This window comes from Epinephelus fuscoguttatus, linkage group LG1 (assembly GCF_011397635.1).
Source record: "Epinephelus fuscoguttatus linkage group LG1, E.fuscoguttatus.final_Chr_v1".
NCBI lineage: Eukaryota > Metazoa > Chordata > Actinopteri > Perciformes > Serranidae > Epinephelus > Epinephelus fuscoguttatus.
In genome coordinates this window covers 23,211,592-23,235,586 of record NC_064752.1, presented here as the reverse complement: position 1 = coordinate 23,235,586, position 23,995 = coordinate 23,211,592, and the positions used below count along the sequence as shown (strand labels likewise).

At 39.4% G+C, this 23,995-nt stretch overlaps 1 protein-coding gene across 1 annotated transcript; it reads right to left on the bottom strand.

The window, feature by feature from the left end:
* Positions 1–1,977: 1,977 nt before the first annotated feature.
* On the bottom strand, positions 1,978–23,852 carry mst1 (macrophage stimulating 1). The gene is made up of 18 exons (XM_049591386.1): positions 23,567–23,852; positions 21,624–21,768; positions 19,341–19,456; positions 19,140–19,254; positions 17,023–17,159; positions 16,207–16,327; positions 15,955–16,073; positions 11,437–11,611; positions 9,884–10,014; positions 9,340–9,442; positions 8,617–8,753; positions 8,453–8,485; positions 8,233–8,347; positions 8,077–8,154; positions 5,907–6,053; positions 5,711–5,817; positions 5,267–5,406; positions 1,978–3,202 (listed from the first exon to the last, which is right to left on the bottom strand). Exons 1-18 carry the CDS (start codon positions 23,613–23,615, stop codon positions 3,041–3,043), a joined length of 2,130 nt encoding a protein of 709 aa, XP_049447343.1. The 5' UTR covers positions 23,616–23,852; the 3' UTR covers positions 1,978–3,040.
* Positions 23,853–23,995: the final 143 nt, after the last annotated feature.

Sequence of the window (23,995 nt, the reverse complement as noted above, 5' to 3'; positions counted from 1 at the left end):
AGAGTGAGCAGTAAGCAGATATGAGCTGCGTTTCCCTTTTAATTTTCTTATGTAGATCATGTAAAAAGTTTTTATTAGACACCAGATCTAGTGTTCTACTCTCCTGTTATTCTCCAATCAGTTATTCTCTTTTTATTTTCAGATAATAATCCAACAAAAAATTGTAACATCACTTCCTCCTGGTGTACATAGTATTTTTGGAATTTCATCCTCCCATTGTAGTTTTTGTTGCATTTTTCCGTGCATGTTTTGAATCCCTTCTTTCTTGTGTTTGCGATTTTCAAAACTTTGTAAGTTTGCACAGACTGATAAATACAGATGGATTTGTTTGAACCACAGTGAATACACATTCCAGGGGCGGCTAATACTGGACGGCTAATGGAGTCATGTCAGGTGAGCGTGCTGGCATGAGACCAAAATATAAAGCTTTAAGTTACGGAGACAGAGCACAGGACCCCATTTAAACTCTTCACAGTGTCAGTTTTGTTGTGCAATATATAAATGCACAGATTAAAATATCCTGTCAAACTTGAAGATTTAAAAAAAAATAATCTTCAAATGTTGAATTCAAAGATCTTGTTCAGCCCACACACACACACACACACACACACACACACACACACACACACACACACACAGTTACCATCAGGTGCATGATACAAAATAACAAAGAAGCTGTTTGCATGTTTGTGTGGCAGCATTTATTAAAAATGTATTCAGGTTTCCTAGAAGCTTTAACAGTTGGTGAGAAGTGGTAGTCATATATGAATTTGATTAGTCATTCACTATAAATATTACTAAATGAAAGAGAGCAGAATGACGCTGAAATCATAACTGTCAACCTGCCATTTCTGAACGCTGTGCGTGTTAGTTAAAGGGTAACATTTTCGACACTTCAGTTCTTCTTAGTTCAGCAAAAGATAAAATGTCAGGATCCTCTGATTGTCGAGACAAAGGGAAAAAATGTTGGCGTGAAAATTTAAGAGACAGAAATCAGAAAGAATGGGAAATGAGGCAGGGAGCAGGGAGGGGGGAGGGAAGGTTTGCATGAGAGAGAGAAATTGTGTGTGTGTGTGTGTGTGTGTGTGTGTCTGTGCGTGTGTGTGTCTGTGTGTCTGTGTGAGAGTTTATGTGTGAGTTCAGTGGCCCTCTGCAGGCTGGTGTGTCTGAGATTCGGTCGGACTCTGATCTTGAGGTTTATTTAAGCTGAATTCCGTGGGCTCATCAGGACCGGGTTACAAAAATCCTCCTATAGAACTAGAAAGAATGTGCAGCGCATACAGTTCTGCATAAGGCACAAAGGCATGTCTTTAGAGGTGGGGGCAGGCATCAAAAGACAGGCAGAGGAGGGATTTCTTTAGAGGCTGGGGGCAAAGAAGGTATTTTGGAGCTCCATTCACTCCCAGGGAGAGGAGGGGAGGCGTACAGTTTTGTGGTAAAAGGGTGCATTTCCAGGGGATGTTAGGAACTTAAAATGTGTGCTGTAAACCCCCCAACACCTCCTCTGTTAGTGAGAGTTACTTATTCTCACTTATTTTCCTCTGAACCTGAGGGGAAACATTTTATTCCTGCATCAATTTTTGGTGAATAAATAACAAATCCCCACCACTTTCCCTGAAGTCCCCATATTTAGCCTTTATAAGCAGTGCATAAACATTGAATAAACACTTTATAATGCACCATAAAACAGTTGTAAGCAGTGTTTATCAATGTATTTGTGAACAACTACAACTCCTCTTGTGGTCAGCCATTAGTGGAGGCTGCTGTATGAACAGATAATGAATAAAACACAGTTGTAACTAGAAAGGCACTTGGAGAGTGCAGACCAAATGCCCCAACTTTAATGTTAACGAAAGTAAAAAATATTCTGATCCACTCCCAGATTGAGTTGGTTGTTCCTTGACCCGTGCTACACCCTTACACCAAATTTCATCAAAGCAGGGCCAGTCATTTTTCTGTAATCCTGCTGATTAACAAACTGAAAAAACCTTTGGTGGTAATAATAAAAAATGTCTTTATGAGACAAGTTTTAATCCTGTGCATTAATAAACACTCAAAATCTCCTTAAATCCGCTTTCAACTGCATTATAGTTTATTTAAAACCATTATTAAATGTTTATAAAAACACTAAATGGGGGGACTTCATGAAAAGTTTACTTTACTTACATTTTATGTTAAATCTCTGCATTATTTGCATCTGATAATATTTTGTTTTGTACTTATTCTGTCTGATTTTGGCCTCTTGTATCGAGGGCATCATGACTTTAAATGTCCCTGCTGGTGAACTGAGAGTTAGTGACTCTGGCTGGAAAAATTCACTAGATATAAATGCATACAAAAAAGTATTTAACTCTTTCAAATCCTGAGCAAATTGGATCTAAAAAAAAATGTGGGAAGAAGGCAATGAACAACTACTGAAGAAATGAGACAAAAATGAGCAAGAATTTAGTAAAAAGTACAAGAAAATTACCTGAAAATTAGACAGAAAAAAGGAAATTAACTGGAAAAAAGTGCTTAAAAATAATAATAATAATAATAATAATAATAATAATAATTATGTAAAAATAAATTATGAATTAAATATATAATTGTGTTAATTATAAATATAGTCTACTGAACATTTCCCCTACCACTTTATTAAAGATAATTTTCTAAATCTACTAATTTCTTGCAATATGCGGGACATTTCTTGTGAACTTGTTCATTGCCTTTTTTTCCCATGTTTTCAAAAGAAATCAAACTAATTTGCTCTTGGTTCAAAGGTTTAAATATCCAGGTGTTAGAGGGTTAAAGCAGATATACTGTAACAAATTACTGTGCTGTCTTTGCATTTTCTCCATGAATGTATGTGTCTTTTTAATATAGTCTTGTTGTAACTTGTGTAGTGAAATCTGACCATACATTTTAATGTATTATTAACATTTTTAATGCAAAATAGACATCCGAGAAGGAACATGTCTATGGTTAATAAGTGAATAACTGGTCTTAAGGGCTTTGACAGCAGATTTGATGAGTCCCTGTTGGATGGCAGTTTCTGTCTCTAAGCCATCTCCATGACCTTCTTGATCCAGTCCACGTAGACAGAGACTCGGATGAAGATGTTGGGCTGCCCCGGGTGTCCGCAACGCCTCATGGGGATGATGACACCCTCGAGTACCCAGCAGTCCCTGTTCTGACAGGCCAGAGGGCCGCCGTAGTCTCTCTGCAGACACGCAGGAACAACACTCTGGAGTCATTATTTGTCTCTGTTATGACTGACTGTCACTGCTGAGGTTGGAAACATCTTGCAGTCACATCTTGTCCAGTCCGCCTCCATTACCCAAATGGTAGATGTGTCTGATTTATAGGAGCATATAAATAGCTGTATGCTCTTTACTTCAAGAGATTTTCATCAAAAGATTTTCTTCACTGTCAGTGTTTGAAGTGTTAATTCTCAGCACTTAAAGGAGCTATACGCGACATTTAGAGCATATCTATGATTCTGAGGCAGGACTGTCTGCACACAGTTCTGAACATGGAGGTGGCTGAGCCGGCGGCTAGCAGCTTAAAGCCATAAACAGCGCTGACAACAGCAGCAACACTGACACAAGCTTCCAGGAACAACCCCGGGTTTTAAAGACACGCCCTGCGGTTACGCCCTGAACGTGATGCCATGGGGCTCAAAATACTTTTTCCCATAGACTTACGCTGTGAAAGAGGCATCTGTAAATCATACATTTTTTGGAGTGTCACAGACCTTGCAAAATGACAAATTTCACTATCCAAATTTGGTCTATTTGGTCTGATAACATTTAGGAAGATTGGAGGAGCCGCACAAATAAATCACTTTGTCCCGATTCAAGTTAGTGAGAGGCTAAACCCGAGGTAAGCCGGAGGTTAGCCGCTCTGCCGCTGTAAATCTCTACTGCACTTGCTCTATGGGCCTCACAATGCAGAAGATCGAAGTAATTTCATAACGTCCAAATCAAACTTCTTAGCCTCATGTGCCACTGAACAACTTTAATAAGAATAAACCAAGATCCACTTCCACTCTATCCAGTTCTCTTTATACATCCATGTGCTAACAGAGCTAACAGCGTTAACCGGGGGGAACAGGAGGATGAGTGCTATGCCTCTGCAACAACATTGCTCCACTACCGTGGGTTGGAACAACATCAACAGTGACCGCCATAAAGCACAGAGCAGAGCGGTGGTGATTAGCTAGCCAGTGTGCCACACACACAGGGAGTCACATGTGCTAACATGCATACGCAGCCGGACCATCTACCACAACCAAGAACTAAAAAGCTAGCATTATATTGTGTTCAATATGTTCAATGTGTTCAATCAGCATTGAGATCCTCTAGGGACGTATAACGCTGAGACTGTACCAATGTAAGTTCATTAATCGAATCTGCAATTTCACACCTGACGTGAGTTATTCGCGAATATGAAGTGTGTGAGTAATGTGACACAAAAATTTGCATCATGTGACACACCAAACAACACACACAGAGGGAGTACGACTTCATTCTCTACACAGGATTCTGCTCTATCCGTACGCGACAAATAGTTGTTTGCTGCTATATTAATGCTCTGAATGTCACATACAGCTCCTTTAATTGTGCTATTACTTTTTAAAAGTAGTTGTTCAACATTTTGGGGAAACACTTATTCGTGACCTGCTGATGGAGAAGATTGATACCACTCTCATGTAGCCAGCAGTCTGTTAGCTTAGCTTAGCTTAGCATAAAAACTGGAGACAGCAAAACAGCCAGTCTCTTTTTGAAGCAATAAATATCTTACAGTTGCCCCCAAAACCACAAATGGTTGGTTTTGGATAAATTAAACAAACAAGAATTTAAGTGTTATTTAGTGAGCTTTAAAGGTGCTAGCAGGTGGGTTTTGTTTCTGTGAGACAGAGCCATGATAGCTGTGCTAAGCTAGCTGGTTCTATTTAGCTAACAGTTACGAGAGTGGTATCAGTCTCATCTAGCTATTGATAAGAAAGTGAATAGGCGTATTCCTCAAAATGTCAAACTATTCCTTTAATACCTCTGCCGTAAATGTCAAAGAAAACTGTCCGTTTTGTCATGGTGACCTAGACGCATGCCATATTAACCACAATGCATCTCTACTTTAACCTATCTAATAAAGGCAAAATGCAATCATAAATATTAATCTTAAAATTTGTCAATGGAGGAACTGCTGCAGCTCCAGGATAAACAAAAAAGAAAGTTAAAACAGTCACATTAAAGCTTTAATACTGTGAACTCTTTTCACCTACCTCACAGGCACCCACCCCTCCCTGGAAAGAGCTCGTGCACATCTCATTCTCACGAACACGACCTCTGAAGTATTTGTTGCATTCCTTGTTACTAAGAACTGGTATGTGGGCCACGTTGAGGACAGTCTCATCTCCAGTCCCTTGAAAAGCAGCAAGAAGGCGGAATGAGTTAGCAGCCAATGTGTTTAGAGAGATGGAGAAAAGAAAAAAAGGAAGGTGGACAGATGTGGAATGGGTCTGGAAATAGCAACGCCATCTGTTGCTCAACGGTCTGAATAGCTCGTTCATTTAGATGCGACATTACTTCAAGGGCAGAAACAAGATGCTTGTTCTAAGTAAGTCATCTATTATCAATTACTACAATTGAAGCATATTGTAGTCGCATGAAGTGCAGCATGTCGTTAATTCAGTGTCAAGTTATCATTGCCAAAGGATTATACTTGCCTCTCGTCTCACCCCATCCTGCGATCTCACAGTTCGTCCCCTCGGCTACAATGTAGCGCTCAGGAGGGAGGCAGATCTGAGAGACACGCTCATTAAACTGGGCCGGGCTACAGACAGAAGAGAGGCAGAACCAAATTATTGGTACGTCTGGGTGGGTGTGTGTGTGTGGGTGCTGGGGGCACTTGACAGTACACACGATTCCAGTTGTAGCATGACCAGCTGAGACTCTGAGGGTCCACAGACGATCTTGGTCAGGGGGATGGTTTGCACACCAGGCTCTCCTTCTTGTGGATCACGATACAGAGTTCCCATCATGGCCGAGTACCCGGGCAGGTCCACGTAGCTGTGCACACATGCAGACAAGCAAAGTACAACTTGAAATATCCTTAAGTCTTTAAGGAGAACTCAAGTAATTAAATACTGCTTTTCCATTGACAATACCAAAGGTCTTCACACACTATGGCCATTTTTTTTTGTGTGTTTAATTCACATGTTAATATTTATTTTTTTATCAAGAGTACTTTTACAAAGAATGTGGATATTATGCAACAATAAAGCCTTGGAACAAAGTCGATTTTTATGAACGCACAAGCAGCAATTTCCGGGACTGGAAAAGGAAGCCAACGCAGAATGGCTAAAAGCTGCAGTTCCTCGAATGGCCACTTGAGACTGGCTCCAAGAGTGAGTCAATCCCCACAGACCCCCAGCTTAAAATGCCTGACTTTACCACAGAAATAAACATATTTACAACAAAATCAGCCAGGCCAAATGAAGCTCAGTGTAAGTTCAATCACTTTTCTTGCTGTCCTCTCGTAATTAGCCACGGCCTCCATCAGTCAATCAGGTTGTCACTACAAGATTTTAAATCTGTTCTCTCTTCTGCCGCTTTCAGCTGTCATTCTAGGCAGAATCCCTGCCCCTCCTCCACCCCGTTCACCTCCAGCCATCACATCCAAGGTCAAAGATAAACCCGAAGACTCATTCCTCTTCTCATCCGGATCATCAGCACCCATCCATCTAATCCTCATCTCTTCTCCACTTCCTCTACCACCACCAGCGTCTAGACCCTGGGGGGGTTCCCTAATTGGCTACGGATCCATCACCCTCCTCACCATCTCAATGGGGTCTAATCACCAAAGACTTTTCACATTTTCACATTCCATTCTCATGTGCATTTGTAATTAAATATTTTCTTTCCTAACCAAAACATGTCTCTCCTGATTGTACTGTACAGGGGGGTGAATCTTAAATCATAAGGGTGCCTTCAGACGTAGAGTTGTCTTGCTTTGGTCTGAATCAGGGACTAATTTTGTTACAAAGTTGTATAATTGCGTAGAGTTGGTTCGTGTTCTCACTGCAGCATTTATAAGCGGACCAGATAAAATGCCTTGTGCAGGAAAGCTGCTCTTGATTGGTCAGAATTTCCATGCGGGAAAAATCCAGGAGGTTAACAAAAAGTTGAAGAAGAGTTTAAGTACAAGTAGAGGACAACTACGCAGGTTGATTTTAGCGCTGGTCATCGTGGACTATATTGCTGTCATTGGTCATTTTAGCCACGCCTTTTGAAAACAAGGCACAGCTCCAACTACAAAAAAACAATGTTTTGATGCATTGGATGTGCTGGATGTGCATATTAAGGCAGTAAAGGAGGAGGTGCACATTAATAATCCTCCAGGACTGTAACATGCTCATGTTTAACCCAAACAATGTGTCATGTGACTACAGTTGGTTCAGATTGAGGTCAGAACACGTTCTCACCACAAACAAACCACACCAGAGTTTGTTTGTACCCGGACAGGGACCACCTCTTCAAGAAGGTCTCGGCCTGGTTGTTTTGGTGCACACCTGAGTGTGATTGCTGTGTTCACACCTGCCCAAACGAACCGCACTGAGGAAGCAAACAAACCTTACTTCAATTAAAGCGAACCAAACAGGGCAGGTGTGAAAGGACCCAAAATTATGTCTGGAACCAGCTGTGGTAGAGCTTCAGGTACTGTATGAGGCAGTGGGACTCTTCTCTTTCCCTGTAAAAGTGGAAGTACCCAAAATATCCTCTACTTTGTCAACTGAGGAGGTGGAGGACTAGGTCATCGTCACTGCATGATGAATCCATATTTTTTTCTGCAGAGTGAGCTGGTGCGAATCTGTTTAAACCTTTTATTGAACCATTGTTGCAGCTGTTGCAAATTCACATCGCTGCTGTGAAGAGGCTTTAAGAGTTTGCAGTCATGCTAGCAGCAGCTCTGAGGCTGTAGGTTACTTAGGCACAGCAGTGCTTTGAGCTAAGTGCTAATTGTTCACAATGACAGTGCGAACACCCTGCTGATGGGCTGCACTCCAAAAACTTTAAAATAAATAAAGTTTACCAGGAGGAGAAACACTGCTTGGTGCTGATCACCCATCTGGGGTTAACCAAGGATCCTCCACAGAAATGGTTTCCTTTCCTGCACACAAGAGGTCAGAGGTCAGGGTGTATTTTACTATACACATTCTTGTCCAGCTCAAACAGTTCTCAGACTCACCTGTCTCTGAGGCTCACTGTCCATGGTGAGTTCCCAGGAACCCCATTCACGATACGCAATCTCGTCTTCGGGAGGCGGTCATCTCTCTTCCCGCACTCACTGAACTCCACCTTCTCTGTGTTCACAAAGAGGTGACATATTATTAAAAACAAACAAACAAAATACAGAAAGGCTTGTTGTCAACACTGAAATGTTGCTTCATATTCATTCAGAAACTGACCTACTGGTTCAGTCATGGACACTTTCTCTCCAGCTGTGTGACACAACAAGAAACAGATGAATCGTTAAATTCAGGAAACAGAAGCTCTGGATGAATTGTCATCACGCAGAGCATTAAACTCCTCTGAAGATGTTCAAATATAGAAAGACAGCAGAGTTATGTACCACACTGTTTGATGGCACAGTAGTCAAACTCAGTTTTGGGGTCAGTGGTGTAGCACCAGGGTCCGTGCTGGTCCCCATCTGGGTTACGACAATAGTTCTCTGTCAGGTTCGCCTCAGGATGTGTCCTTGGGTTTATCCTGGAAAATCACACAGACTTATTTTCTTCTGGCTGGTATCAAAGCAACTCAAGAGACTATTTCCCAGTTTTATGCTACACACTAACTGTGTACCGTATGCACTATATACATATCTTTATGGAAATGTTTTTGTGATCAGTATGAAAGAAATCAACATATTTAATAGGTATAACTGCTGTAATACTCAACTCAAACTGTAACAATAATGTTTTTAGGTGTTTCCTGGAGCTGTTTCACGACTATAAAAAATAAGTTTGAATTTTTCCAGCTGTGAGGAGCTCCTCCATTTCCGTTCATCGAATTGTGGGAGAACTGTGTCCTTCAAAAATGTATTAATCAATCAAAGTTTTTTTTTGTTTGTTTGTTTACATACTGACTGTTTCGAGTGTGAATACACAACAGCATACCAAAAACCTGCTTAGAATAATGATGCATTTTGGATTTTGGATACAGCTGCTTAAATATAAAGACAACAATCAGGTTCTTTTTTCCATTCTTGGTTTTGCCTGTGTCACAGATGTCTACAAATTTGCACATTGCAACTGTTTTCTCATGTGTCTTTGCAACACTTAAATGATCATCATACTTGGTCAGGTGAGGTGTGTTGACGTTCCATTTCTGGCAGGTGATCCCCTTACGAGTTTTGCGGACCATGCCTCTGTAGTTTTTTCCATTTTCATGGTAGCAATCTGTAAAAAGAAAGAAAGAAAAAGAACAAAATTATTATTATGACAGTGATCTTGATGAATTACAGCACGCAGCAAAAGTGGTAAAATAAAATGTAAAAAATTGGATACAACACTGAAACTCCCTGTTCTCATGCAGGGCCATAGCTACCATTTAGCCCTTTTCCATACACATGTGCTGGCTTGGCTTGACTCGGTTTGACTCGGCATGCCAGCTCAGCATAGCAGGGATTTACATCTCTGTACCACAGGACTACCTACTTAAAGATGTGTCTTTAACTGATGAAGCACTTGCGCTTATGAACCAACAGAATTGAGACAGACAGAGACAGATTTTTTCTTTCCGTCCTGCTGGTGTTACTGAGGTCAGCTTACTGTTTTCTGACAGTTAGCTACACACTGATATTTCCTCTTTTTGTTAAAATTTAAATCAGAAGGTCATACCTTCAGCCTCTATGTCGTCTGCACATCGTTTGATCTGTAAGCAGAGAGCGGTCCTCATCTCTGGCACAGATGTGAAGCACCAAGGAGCCTCCGACCCATCTGGGTTACGACAGTAGTTCTCCTCCAGACCCCTGGATGAGATGTAGCAGCACAAAGTCAGTCAGAATTGATTTAGATTTATTCTGTCATAGCCTGTCAACAACTTATACAATAACACATTTTTCAGTAGAATCAAATAAAAAACAGCAAGAAAAATAAAACAAACACAAGCAGCATTTAAAACAAGAAATAAAACTGAAGCATCACACAATATATAAAAAAAGTTATATTAACTTTTTTCCACCATAATCCTGAGTCTTTGAATTTTGACTGAATCTTTCAACTATGCCTTGTAATATACCCATGCTCGTCACACCTGTAAATAGTTTGGTACTCGGCCATTTAAACATTTATAAACAGAAATCACTGCAAAATGCTGAAAGCTGTTAACAATGTTTAACTATTGTAGTTATTAAAGGATCCAGTGTGTAGGATTTAGGGGATATATTGGCTGAAATGGAATATAACAAGTACGTTTTCTTTAGTGTATAATAACCTGAAACTAAGATTTGTTGTGCTTTTGTTACCTTCGAATGAGCCATTAAAATCAATATAGGGGTCCTTGTCCACAGAGTCCACCATATTGCACTACCATGTTTCTACAGTAGCCCAAAATGGACAAACCAAACATTAGCTCTAGATAGGGCCATTCACATTTTTGTGTTGGCTTACCAAAGTATGCTGAAGGAATTCTCACTATGAGATGTTTCAGCTGGTTGCAATCTGCAATCCTCACCACTAGATGCCACTAATTCCCCCTAAATCTTACACACTGTTCCTTTAAAATATCCTGTACTAAAACTGGTTCTTTTATTATAATCAAAAACATTTTGTCCAATATTTATCAGGCTTGTCATTGTTTAAAAAGCATAGTTAAATGCATAGTTAATTTGTGATTGTACCGAGGCAACACATAATATTTTTTGCAGCTAATATTAAGAAACTTTTTAATAAATTTAAAATATACAGGCATCACAGTAATAATCTTATCACTAATGCATAAAGTGAAGACATATTTTACTGTATCTGCTCGGCCTGTTTAATGTTTAATTTAGAGATATAAAGATAATACCAAAATAACATACTATCAACTTCCAACACTTCTTTTAACATCTACAAAAAATGGCTGATTGAAACGCTCGTAATCGATTTGGGCATGATGAATGATTACCAAGTCACAAATAAGCTTAATATTCATTTCACATCCACATTGCCACTCAGAGTGCGACCCGCTTGTTAATCTGGAGTTGCCTGATTTATCATCTACTGTCAACTGTCAGAGCAGAAATAAGATCGCAAGAACCTTCACTGCAATGACATCTTGACATTAATATTCATATGTGAAGCAAATAGAGCAATGTCAAACTAATGAGTGCAGAAAATAACCCAAAGTACTTTTATCTTTCAAACACACTCAACTTCTTCTCTCCTCCATCATACTGTGTGTTACTTACTTGCATTCATATGTGTTTGGGTAGAAGGGATGCTCATGAGGTTGTTGGGCATCCCATCGCTGACAGGGGATACCTGATGTTGTCTCGTTGACTTTACCACGGTAATCCTCCCCACGGCCACGGAAACAGTTGGTGGTGAAGCTGGAGCGCTGGCGTTTCTCCACCCGCACCTCAGCTGAAGAAAGAGCAAGTTACAGAGGTGAGGTCAGTTTATATGGTCCGTCTGAGCAGGACATTGGGCTGCTGAATAATGAGAGGATTCTGTGATTTCTGTTGTGTTACTGAAGTGAAATTAAAGGTCAAGTGTTTTGGGTTTAGGTGGACATATTAGCAGAAATGGTATATGATATTCATAACTATATTTTTATTAGTGTATAATCACCTGAAACTAAGAACTGTTGTGTTTTCGTTGAGCCATGTATATCTACATACAGGTCTTTTTCCACATAGTCCACCCATTCACTCAAGATAATCCACAGACTTTGTTGTGAGCAGTTTCATGTAGGAACTATTTTCTCTCTACTGAACTGTACCCATAGACCGCATCACCACACAGAAGAAAGGGTGCATCTACTGCTAGCTCACTTAGCACCACTGAGCTAGCTAACATTACAGCTCAGCTGAGGAGGGCGCCATTAATGTTTAGATCTCGCACTGTCATGAGCACAAGCCTCCTGTCGATGAGTAGATGCACACTTCCTTCTGTGTGGTGATACAGTCAGCGGAAAGAAAATAGTTCCTCCATGAAACTGCTCACAACAAGGTCTGTGGATTATCTTGGGTAAGCAGATCATGATTTTTGGAAAGAGACATTGCTGCTAAATTTCAAATGTTTTTTTTTTTGTTTTTTTTCAGCATTTTGAGCACCACAAGCTCAGTGCCATCTAGTTCCATTATATTGGAGAGAAGGCAGACATCTACAGTCAATATCTCCAACACTCAGCAACTCACACCAAAACAATCTAGACTGATAAATAGTGCTACAGGTAAGAGGAAATATATGTACTTTTGATTTTAAGGTGAACTGTCCCTTTAAACTTTAAGCTATGTAGCCTACACACAGGCATGATTTTGTGACGTTACAATGAGCCAATCTTTAAAACTCAATCATGGTTCAACATGTAACTTACAGAGGTGTGATGTGGAGACTTAAATGCTCCTGCACACAGACTGAAAATTTACTTTGTGGTGGTGTAGGCGACATCTTTGAAACAAAACAGATATCTCTGTTTTCATTTATTTTCTTAAATCATGTTTTTTTTTTTGCATGTGCAGAAGTCAGTTGTTCTGATAAGATATCTACATTTTCATAAATCATGTTTTTGCCATTGTGCACTGAAAGGAATATCAATCAGACTGGTGATTTATTCATTTTAAGACTGGCTCTTATCTGTTTTTGCAAATGAACTGTTCATCTGCATATTCATACATTCCGGGTTTTCAGTGAGGGAGAAAGACTGGATATTATTCATCAAGGTAAAATTATAGCAATGACACATTATAATTCCAAGAGGAGTATTTCTGTGTCTCAGACACATGTCTGGAGGGGCTCTATAATTGATCTGACTTCTTTTTAAAAGTCCATGATTGTGTAAGAAAGATTCCTACTCACTTCCACGAAGTGTAGATTAAAATATACTTTTGTTTTTTCATGACATTGCAAAGATTAGGGCGGGTATTTCATTTTTTTTTGTAAGGAGACCAACTTCCTTGTATATGCATAGTTTATTTTTTAAAACCAGGATCTGAATTGTTTAATTTTAAAGTGAACCCCCCAACACTCAACACTGGCTGCACCACAAGATGGTGCTGTCTTATAGTTGTTTGGCCTCAGTGGTCTCTGTCCTCAGTGGAAATGCCAATGTTGCCGGTGTCGTCTTGCACAACCTGTGTCGAAATACTGGAGAAAACACTGATGCCCTGCTTGGGTTTATTTATTTAATTGTCTTCTGAAGCTAAAAGTTCAGCATTTGAGTCCCCCTTCGTGTGTCATGTATTATATTAAATAAAATCCCCCTTTCAAAACAGAATCAGAGAAAAAGAAGAAGAAGAAGCCTGAAAACTAATGAGACTGCATGAATAATTGTATATTAAACAAACCAAGTCCAAGACACTCTTGTAAAGGAGATTTTTTTTAACTTCAATGAGGTTTTTTGGGGGGGTAAATAAATGTTAGATAATCAAATAAAAATGCTGAAAAGTATTAAATATGTATTACCTTCTGTCAAATCTTTAAATTTTGTTTATATGTATATTTGTAAAATAATTGTATACCACTACAATGCCTACCTACTCCTAATGAAAGCTATACCACAGTAAAACTCACAGAAACTAAATGTAAATGTAAACAAGTCATGTTAAGCCAAATAAAATAATGAAAAACATTGTAATTAACCTTTAATTAACCTGAAACCCCGTGAGACAATGCAGGGCTCCAATCAGCTCGCATTTACTCCTAAATCAAAGAGAATCATTGGGGCAATTTTGAAATGTCTCACAATTTGGGAAGTAATTTGCAGAAACACCAAAAAGGTGATTTTTCTAAATTTAATTACAGCGACTTAATGAGACTCTCTAATTCTGCTGTGTCTCCTAACGCCGCAGGAATCAACTCAATTTAGCTCATGTCCCCTCGATTGTGCCGGAGGGAAGTAATGGCAAAAACAAAACAACAAGAAACAAGCAACAAGGTCTGAAGAAAACTTAGGAGACTAAACAGTACAGTAACATATTATTTAGAGCTGCAGCGTATGCTTTTATTTTCATCGATTAATCCTCCAATTATTGTCCTGATTAATCAATTAATCCTGTGGTCTGTACCACGGGTGTCAAACATATGACCTGCGGGCCAGAACCGGCTCACCAAAGGGTCCATTCCAGCCCGCTGGATGACTTAATACACCTAATACTGATGCACTTGTGAGTACATACTTCATTTAAAATGCTGCTTCAGAGGCTTTTCACTCTGACCTGAATACAGCTCTTAAAAAAACAATGAATACTTATCTTGATCATATTCAAAGAAGCTGAACATTGTGTAAATATTGTCAATCAGCAGCTCCAGTACAAAATAATCTGTATCAAATATATATCTTAAAACAATATGGGTGGAACCATACTGCCAAGGCACCGCCTAAACGTCAGACTTGTAAATGGTTTGTAAGGCAGGAACTTGCTTCCTCAACAGCTTCCACTTTAAAAAGGAGAGAGATGACTGGTTGCTCTGTATATACAAACATAGGTCAAAACCTTGTGTCGGGTGCTCGTGGAGAACAGGAAACAACAGGACTGGCAGGAAGGCAATCCAGGCACTCCGAAAAATATAGAAAAACGAGGAAGGGAATATTAAAAAGCCTTTATTGTAGTGACTAAATCATTAAAAGAGCCAACATTGTTTTGATCACTGCAGGTCTTCATCTGGGCACAGGTATGGCCCCACCTATATAGCGGCAGGAACCATCGGAGGCCATCACATGACCCATATAATGACATGACAGGTGGAACAAATAGACAATAATGCATAGAGGGCATAGAACACATTAAACCCTTGGTAAGAGTGGGTGTGGCCATACCTGTGTTGCATGTTTTGAAAGCCCTGACACAGACCTGCAGTGGTGGAAACATGTTGGCTCTTTTGATGATTTTAGCCACTACAATAAAGACTTTTTAATATTACCTGGATTGCTTTCCTGAAGTTCCACTTTAGTTTGGTGTGTTGATGCCAGGGTAACTATAAAGGACTGGAAATATGTAGACAAATGAACATGTAATGACAGTGAGTACTAAACTGACTGAATGTGGGAAAACTGAGACACACTGTTAAAATTATTTTTCTTAAGACAGTTAGCATTCAACTTCTTAGAGGGACAAGTGGCGCTCAGCTGTTAATCATTTGTTTAAATGAATGAGCATTTTCAGAATGTACTTTTACTTTTTTACACTAAAAGAGAAGGAAACATGCAGAGGTTATGTTATTTATAAGGTATTATGCAATAGTTTAACTGGTCACCTGAGGTCAAATTAGGCTGTATGTGGCCCCTGGTCTGTAGTGAAAATGTCTTGTTTTGTCCAGCCACTAGTCAGAAACCCAGATATATTCAGTTAGCTATAAATGAGGACAAAGAAAAGCAGCAAATCTTCACATTTGAGGAAATGGAAACAGAGTAGATTTTGCCAATTTCACCTCCAGAAAAAAAGCAAATCATCCATTTTCATAATGGTAGATTAGTTGTCCTTCTTTAAAGATTATTTTTATGGGGTTGTGCCTTTATTAAACAGGACAGGATGAGTGTGAAACAGGGAGAAAGAGGGTGCAACACACAGCAAAAGGCCACAGTTCAGAATTGAACCCGGGCCACTGTGGCAAGGACATAGCCTTGGTACATGGGACGCCTGCTCTACTCGGCATGCTACTGGGCACCCTGTAGATCAGTTTTCTTTCAATCAACTACTCATTCCATCTGCAATCTTTTTGAAAGTGTTTCTAACAGTGTTACTGTAACAAAAGCAACATCTTACTGCACTTGCTGATCTCACAGTTCTCCCTCTCCACATCAGGGTCTGTGGTGTAACACCAGGGCACCGGAGAGGCGTCGGGGTTACGGCAGTAGTTGTCGTCTAAACTCTTATCAGGATATCTGAAATATACATGAAGATTTTTTATGTCCACAGTAAAAAAAAAACAAAAAAAAAACACAGGACATTAACATGTTTGAATAATCTGGTTGATCAGGCACATGACGGATAATGTAGTGATGACTCATCGAGTACTTTTCAGGCTGGTAGATGTGTTGGTGCGGGTACTGCTGGTCCCATCTCTGACACTCTCTGCCATTCACAGTGTGGTCGACCTGCCCTCTGTAGTCCTCTCCGTTACATGTGATACACACGTCTGCAAACAAAACCACAAACACAGCTTTAAGTCAGAAGTATGAGAAGAAGAAAAAACGTCACCGATACAGAAACATTTGATTTTACAGGTCTCATAATATCCAAATAATTCCCCTGAAATGAGCTGATAAAATTGTAACGTCTTAGTAAGGTTCCTGGAGAAGACCCTGTAATTTGATGCTAATGATGGGGGAGATGGTGTTCAATTGGTACACTTGGTAATTACAACCTTCTTTTACCAAAGCAATCATCTTTGAGTCAGTTCACAGCAGGCAGGAAGTTAGCTGAACATGCAAACAATGTGAAATTTGGTTTTCTGTGCAATTTAAAAGTAAAGGAGAACATACACCTCAGCATGGGGAGCAAAGTTTCCAGCGAAATAGGTGAATACTTCCTCTGGTTTAAATGTATTTCGATCAGTTTTTAAGGGTTCTTTAAAGGATGAGAAGTCAACATCTGCTTATAAGCTGCACCCAACTGTGAAACTATCTTGTTATTTTCCCAAATCTCTCTTTAAAATCTCAAATTAATGAGCGACTAATCACTGTGTTTATCACAATTTTCCTATAATCATGACCAAATTATATAGTTTGTTCCAAGAAGCCTAGAAAATAACTGAGAAATTTCAGGACCTGCAAATAAATCTTTTCCCATCACACTTGTACACCCTGATTTATGGAAACGTATGAAATGTACCATCTTTGCATTGGGGGATGTTGCAGCTTTCATAACGTCGCTCATTGTCGGTGGTGTAGCACCACGGGCCGATCCGATCCCCATCTGGATTCCTGCAGTAGTTCAACTCCAGACCGTTGGTAGCTGTGGGAGTCCACCTGAGACCAACAGAGAGTTTTTCACTTATTATACAGAGCAGTCAAAATGTTTTGGAGCAGTGTCACGTTTGTTTATTTTACAAGCTCTGTACTCCCAGCTTTGGATTGGAAATGTAACATGTTAAAGTGCCGACTCTCAGCTTTAATTTGAGGGTGTTTACATCCACGTCAGAGCAACAGTGTGTGAGCTGGAGCCCTTTCTATACACAGCCTCACAATTTTAGAGAACAGGAAGTAATTGGAGAAATGAACTTGAAGCTGTATCATTTTTCCAGACACTTGGCAGCAACAGAAATCCACTATGAATGAAAAACACATAGTACTGATACATATTGACAACAGCTGCCATCTGCTGTTGGAAACAAGGTCAATGAGAGTCAAGAAAACCAATACAAAGTGCTAAAAGCTCTGATGAGGTGAGAGGAACCACAGAGTCATTTAGTTTAATGTGAGTAACTCCTGTCACATTACACACAGCCATTGGTTTTGTATTGTATTGATTAGTGGAGCTTTAATTAAGTTGTCATATTTACTGTTTTTCAAGTATCTCTGCATCCGATACCAACACACAAGGCACACTGTAGCGTCTGTATGAGATGCACTGTGCTTTCTACTAATGAAGCTCAGGCAAAAGTTCAGTCAGTAAGACAATATTTTTTTTTAATAAGTTTTTTTTCTCACTGCCATTCACTCCCTGCAGGCACGCTCACTCTCTATCTCTTGGCATCATTGTCTGGGTCTGTCAATTGATTCATCACCTGATTTACAATCAGCCAATAGCACAGCAACACACCTTCTCTGTCAGCCTATCATCTTACTGCTCCTCATTTTAAATATGGTTCTTTCTTGCTGCAGTCGTGCACACCTTCCACCTCGCCATCACCACCTAGTCTTTACAGATTCATCAGCCTCATATGCCTCAGCAGTCATCAGCCTCAGACTCATCAGCCACCACCACCACCACCACCACTGTCTGGACTCCATGGAGGGATTTATCTTGCTGCCACTCAGATGTCCCTAAATCACAAAATATTTCCCTCTGGTGCCCAAGCGCCAAAGACTTCCTAATCGGCACAAACCATCTGTTAATCTGGGCGCTCATATTTCCCGTATTACCCATTCTTCTGTCTGTCCTGATTGAAAAGCTGTGTTCACATGGATTCAGGCAGACACTAAATGGACAGAAGGACAGAAAAATGAAACATGCATGACCCTAATGTTGCAATGGTGGAGCTGTATTATTTACAAAGAATAAAATAGAATATATTAAATGCATTTATTTTATGTTTATTATTATTTGTAATTAGGTCAAGATTAGTCATGTTTTCTCCTTGTGTGAAGGAGCTTAATGTGGACTGTTAGTGGTGTCTGCAGTTACCCTTGCCGCCATTCTCTGCCTGCCTCACCTAATGTTGCGGTCCTGTTCTTGCCACTAAAATGATATCTGATTTGCTGTCTACCATCTCCCTGATTCCACGTAAATGCATCATAATTCCAGTGTAAACCCATCTGCTGCATTAGACACTCAGAGCAACTGACGTCTGAAGCCTGTGTAAGTACATAGGAGGTCAGGGTGGATGGATGTGTCAAACAAATGCAGGACTTTCACCAAAGAGACCGCTAGTGTCTCATGGAAAACCAAAAGCCATTTTAATCCAAACCACGATCTCTTCCTAAAACTAACCAAATACTTTTGGTGGCATAAACTGTGTTTCTGAAGGTTATTTTGAAGACACTGTTTGCATGTAACAAGTGGAAACTGACACGTCTAAAACTGACACTTAAGGTCCTGGAGCGTCAATTTGAAGTGTAGGGCCAATGACCAAGCTGCCATAATGGACAAGTTGAAAGTAAAAATGTGTTGCCCCTTCAAACTCCATTTAAGTTGAATACCATCTATTTAACCTCATAGTCCTTTTCACTTTAACTCCAATGTGCCTGATTTCACTGTATGAAAGATCAATGATGAATCTGTGTCACCTGTGATCGTGAGGAAACTTGGACCACCACTGTTGGCAGGTGAGCCCGCTTCTCGTGGTGAAGACTTTCCCTCTGTAGTCTTCTCCTTTACTTACGATGCACTTCCTGACATAGACTTCACAATAAAAAACAAACCAGTCAAAACCACTCCAGTACTGATCAGTCACCTTGATCTGTGTAACATCACATAATGAGTCTTACCCTTCTTCTCATACAGGTCACAGTTCACGTTCCTCTTCACCTCTGCGTTGCTCCCGTCACCCACCCAGGGCAGGTGTTTACAGGAGACAGTTGGACGGGTCTCGTAGTTGAACGCTCTGGTGTTGAGGGATATTTTCATGTCAAAGCTTTGAACACTGATGCATACAAACTTACAAGAAGGTATTCTGATGAAAGGGTTTAGCCTTTATTTCTTAATGTTGAGATATGAATCAGTGAGCTTCTAAGATCATTAATAGAACTAATGATCATAAACTAATAAACTAATGCAGACATAAAAAGATCTCTGGGGCTGCTCAAGTCTAATTTTCACAGTGTTGGCCATCATTTCTGTCAGCAATAAAAACATCACTTGCTCTGATCTTAAGACATGATGGCGAGAGACACGAGTAGTCACACCTCCAAACCCCCCTGCTTAGGTGCATCTCAAAAGTGCCAAGGATTCAAACTGACACCAAACTGACTGGGGACGTGGACCGGAAACGCTTTGGCAGTAGCTCAGTCCCTATACGGACTGAGCTACTGCCGCCCCTTTCCTTCAACAGCAGGAAACAAACTACTACTACTATTACTTAAACAGTAGTAAATGGATTAATACACATCTGGTTGCCTGGTATCAGACAGACCTGTCATCTCCATCTGCAGTCTGACATTGCATCACTCTAACTGATTTCTGTGGGAGAGGGGGATTTGATTTTCTCTAAGCAATCATTAGAGACCAACGGTCGAACCTAATGTCATCTCAAGTCTAAACGGATGTGTAGCCATGCCTGCAAACTGTAAGAGTGGAACTGACTCAAGTAAAAACAAACTACGATGTCAGGAAATAATGAGATAACACGCCATCTATGTAAAGTAATTTGTTAATCAAGGGTGTCATATCAAATTCAAGACTTTGAATTTGAATTGTTGTTGTTGTTTTTTTTTTTGTTTTGTTTTCAAATTTAGGACAGCCTCGATAGCAGTATCTATCTTGTCTATGGCATTCGCCATTGTTGGTACTACAGCTTGACTTTGACGTCAGTCCCACCCATGGCAGATTGGCTAACTGTTTGTCCCTTTGCAGAACTCATTGGATCGATGACTTTTTTAACTGGGAAACTTTTATTTCATGGTGCCAGGTGAGTTAGTCAACTTGGTGAAGTGGGTTTATCAAAGATCTGGACTCAGGAGAGTTTTACTGAGTATTTCCAGCAGCAGGACGGTGTATGTGGGACTGACTCAAAATAAACTACAGCGTGTTCATGGTAATAAAGGAACATCTCATGTAGTGCATCAGTGCAGCTGTAATAGATTAGAAGAACTGACATCTACGGCACACAGATAATACACAGATTTTGGCTACACAGATAATATTTGTTAGTATGATCACTTCATTGTTGGTTTTGATCTGACTGTGGTAAAAATCTGAGATCACAAGATGTGGTGTTATTGTTTGTTCCAAATGCACAGACTGAGCTGGGTAAGAAAGATTTTATGTGCTCTGCTGCTTTCACTTGGGACGGCCTTCACAAAGACTTAAAACTAAGAGAACTGGTCGCTCTGCCTGATTTTAAAGTTCTCATAAGTAGAGTGATGAATGACTCATTTGGTGCTTGTCACTGCACGTTAGAGCTGCAACGATTAATCGATTAGTTGTCAACTTTTTAATTAATTGCCAACTAATTTAGTAATTGATAATTCAGTACTTGTGTCAAGAAAAAGAATCAAAAATTGACAGATTTCAGCTTCTTAAATGTGAATATTTTCTAGTTTCTTTACTCCTCTGTGACAGTAAACTGAATATCTTTGGGTTTTGGACAAAACCGGACATTTGAGGACGTCATTTTGGGCTTTAGGAAACGGTCATCATTTGTCCACTACTCTTCATGTGGTGTGTTCATTTTATAGACCAAACAACCAATCAATTAAGCAAGAAAATGTCTGACAAAGAAATTGACAGTGAAAATAATCATTAGTTGCAGCCCTATTGTGCAAATATATTTTAATGTTTTGATAGGTTAATGTTTATCTTCCATGTTTCCTTGTGGTTATTTTTGTTTGTCTGTAACCTTTAATGTTGCTAAACCAAAAAAATATAGATTATCACCAGGTGTGTCCTTTAAATCACTTCCTGAGCCATCAAGTTTACAGGTCTAACACAAAGTGATCTTCTTTAATTCATGCAGTTAAATAAAGTCATGAGTAATAACTAATGTCCTTGCTGAATAAAAAGGATGCCTAGTGATGCTTTCAAGCCACTGTGTTAAAGTGAAGGTTGGATACCTGCAGTCCAGAGACTGTGAGCAGCGTGTGGCACAGTCCTCCAGGTTCAGGCCCGGTAACGACGACACTCGAGCCGAGTTCCAGGAGGTGGGAACCAGCTCTCTGCCCTCTGAGCGCTGGAAGTCATTCAGAGGGCTGCGGTAACCTGTTTACGCAGAACAAAACAATAAAACTCAGGCTGACTGTCAGGACTGTATCTCTATGTGTTTAGTCCGGGGTTTGAACTGGAGTGCAGGTGCTCACTGGCACCAGCTGCAACATTTGGGCACGAGCCTGCTCACATATAACCTTTGGACCAAGACGCCGCTGCTGGTTTGTGAGACCAGAGAAACTTTTAAACAGCAACAGACCACAATTACTATTACAGCTATCATTACTGCTATTGGTTTATGTCAAGCAATACCAATTTTTTTTAACATAATAATCCTAATCTAAAAATATAAAATGAAAATAACTGGTTGTGTCAAGGATTTATTTTATTTTATTTTTTTGTAGTTTACATATTTCTTCATAAACACACAGTTACTAAACAAACATTTACTCCTAATCTGATTCTTAAATACACAATAAAACCAAAAAGTTAGACTCCTCATAACACAGACAATTAAATAACTATGAATCCCTTACAGTGAAGGAATTTCATTTTGTACATTCACTCAAGTAATGTTATTAAGTACAAATTGAAGGTACTTGTACTGTACTTGATTATTTACTTTACTACATTTGTCTGACAGCTTTAGTTACTTCACGGGTTACAAGTTTTCATCCATTTCCTGTCCAGTGAAACAACAATAATAATAATAATAGTTTCAACATTCTTGTGTTGCTTTACGTATTGAAAAATGTCCCCTACTTCTTAAGGTACATAAACTAAATAAAATCCCTATTGGATCAGGTGGAAACTGCATCGTCACACAGTTGAAAACAGGCCTGTTTTTCTGGCACCATGAAAACTTTTTAGGGATGTGTAGTTCTCACAATATGACACAGTGTTGTAGATGACACTCTCCAACAATATATAAAGGAGTTAAAATTAACACAACCTAAACATCTACAGTGGTAAAATGCAACATACAGATTCATGCAGCAGTAATATTAATCCAAATATCCATATATAATAATAATAATAAAACACTGACAGGGAACAGATACTTTTACTTTTGATACTTTAAGTACATTTGGTATCACTTTATTTAGTCTGCCTACAGATAGTTCATAGAGTATTTTTAACATTTAAACAGCCTGTTAGTCGAAATTCAACTGTTTTACTTTATTCTGTAGATGTTTGTCTAGAGTATATGTGACGATTAACTTCATAATAATTTAGCTGAAACTAAACAATTCAACTTATGCTGCATAGCTTGAGGGGAAAGTTCAAGTTCAGCACAAGTATTCTGAGAATATGTCAATAAATTGTGACATGAACTCTTTAGATAATCTGTTAAAGTTTTACAGAATAAAGATAAACTGTTGGATTTCAACTAATAAGCTGTTGAAAGGTTACAGATACTCTATAAACTACCTGTAGGCAGAGTAAATAAAGTGTTAAAGTGCATTTTGCTGCATTTAATACTTAGATTCTTTTCGTAAAGTAAAGTTTTGAATGCAGGACTTTTATTTGTAGTGGAGTCGTACTGTCACAGTGAGATATTGATACTTTATCTTAAGTAAAAAATAAAAATAAAAATGAATACTTCCTACACCACTGACATTCATGCACTTTTAATTTATTACATAATACTCCCAATATATCCCACACACACACACACACACACACACACACACACACACACACACAGACAGTTACTAAACAGGCCTTTGCTCTGAGTTTGATTTAAAATACATAATAAATTCAAACATTTAGGATCTTCATAACAACAATATGATGTATAAGTGACTGACATTCATAATTAAAGACAATTATGATGTTAAAACTTTCTTACCGGTGGTCAGTCGGGCTGTCAGGAGAATAAATGGCAGCAGCAGTTTCATTGTTTGTGCTCTGAGGACGATGAAGACAGTTTTACAACACTGGGCTGAAGTCAGACTGAGATCTCTGCTGTGAAGTTTCTTTTGGGGGGATTAAACATCCGATCACAGCTCGACCTGATACTGAGAGAAAAGTCCCCCTGTAAGTACAGTCAGATGTTAGAAAATGCAGAAAACATCACCAAAACCACCCACAGCCGAACACTGAGCTCTTAGTCAAACAGAGGCCCTAATCCCCAAAACACAGCCAATCAATACTGCGTATTAATCATTAATGACGAGTGGCACATCAGCCCTGGTGCATGCACTTTATTCACGATACTCAGATATACAGTCTGCAACAGTGCACCTAACGATTAAACCAAATATTTAGTGAATAACAC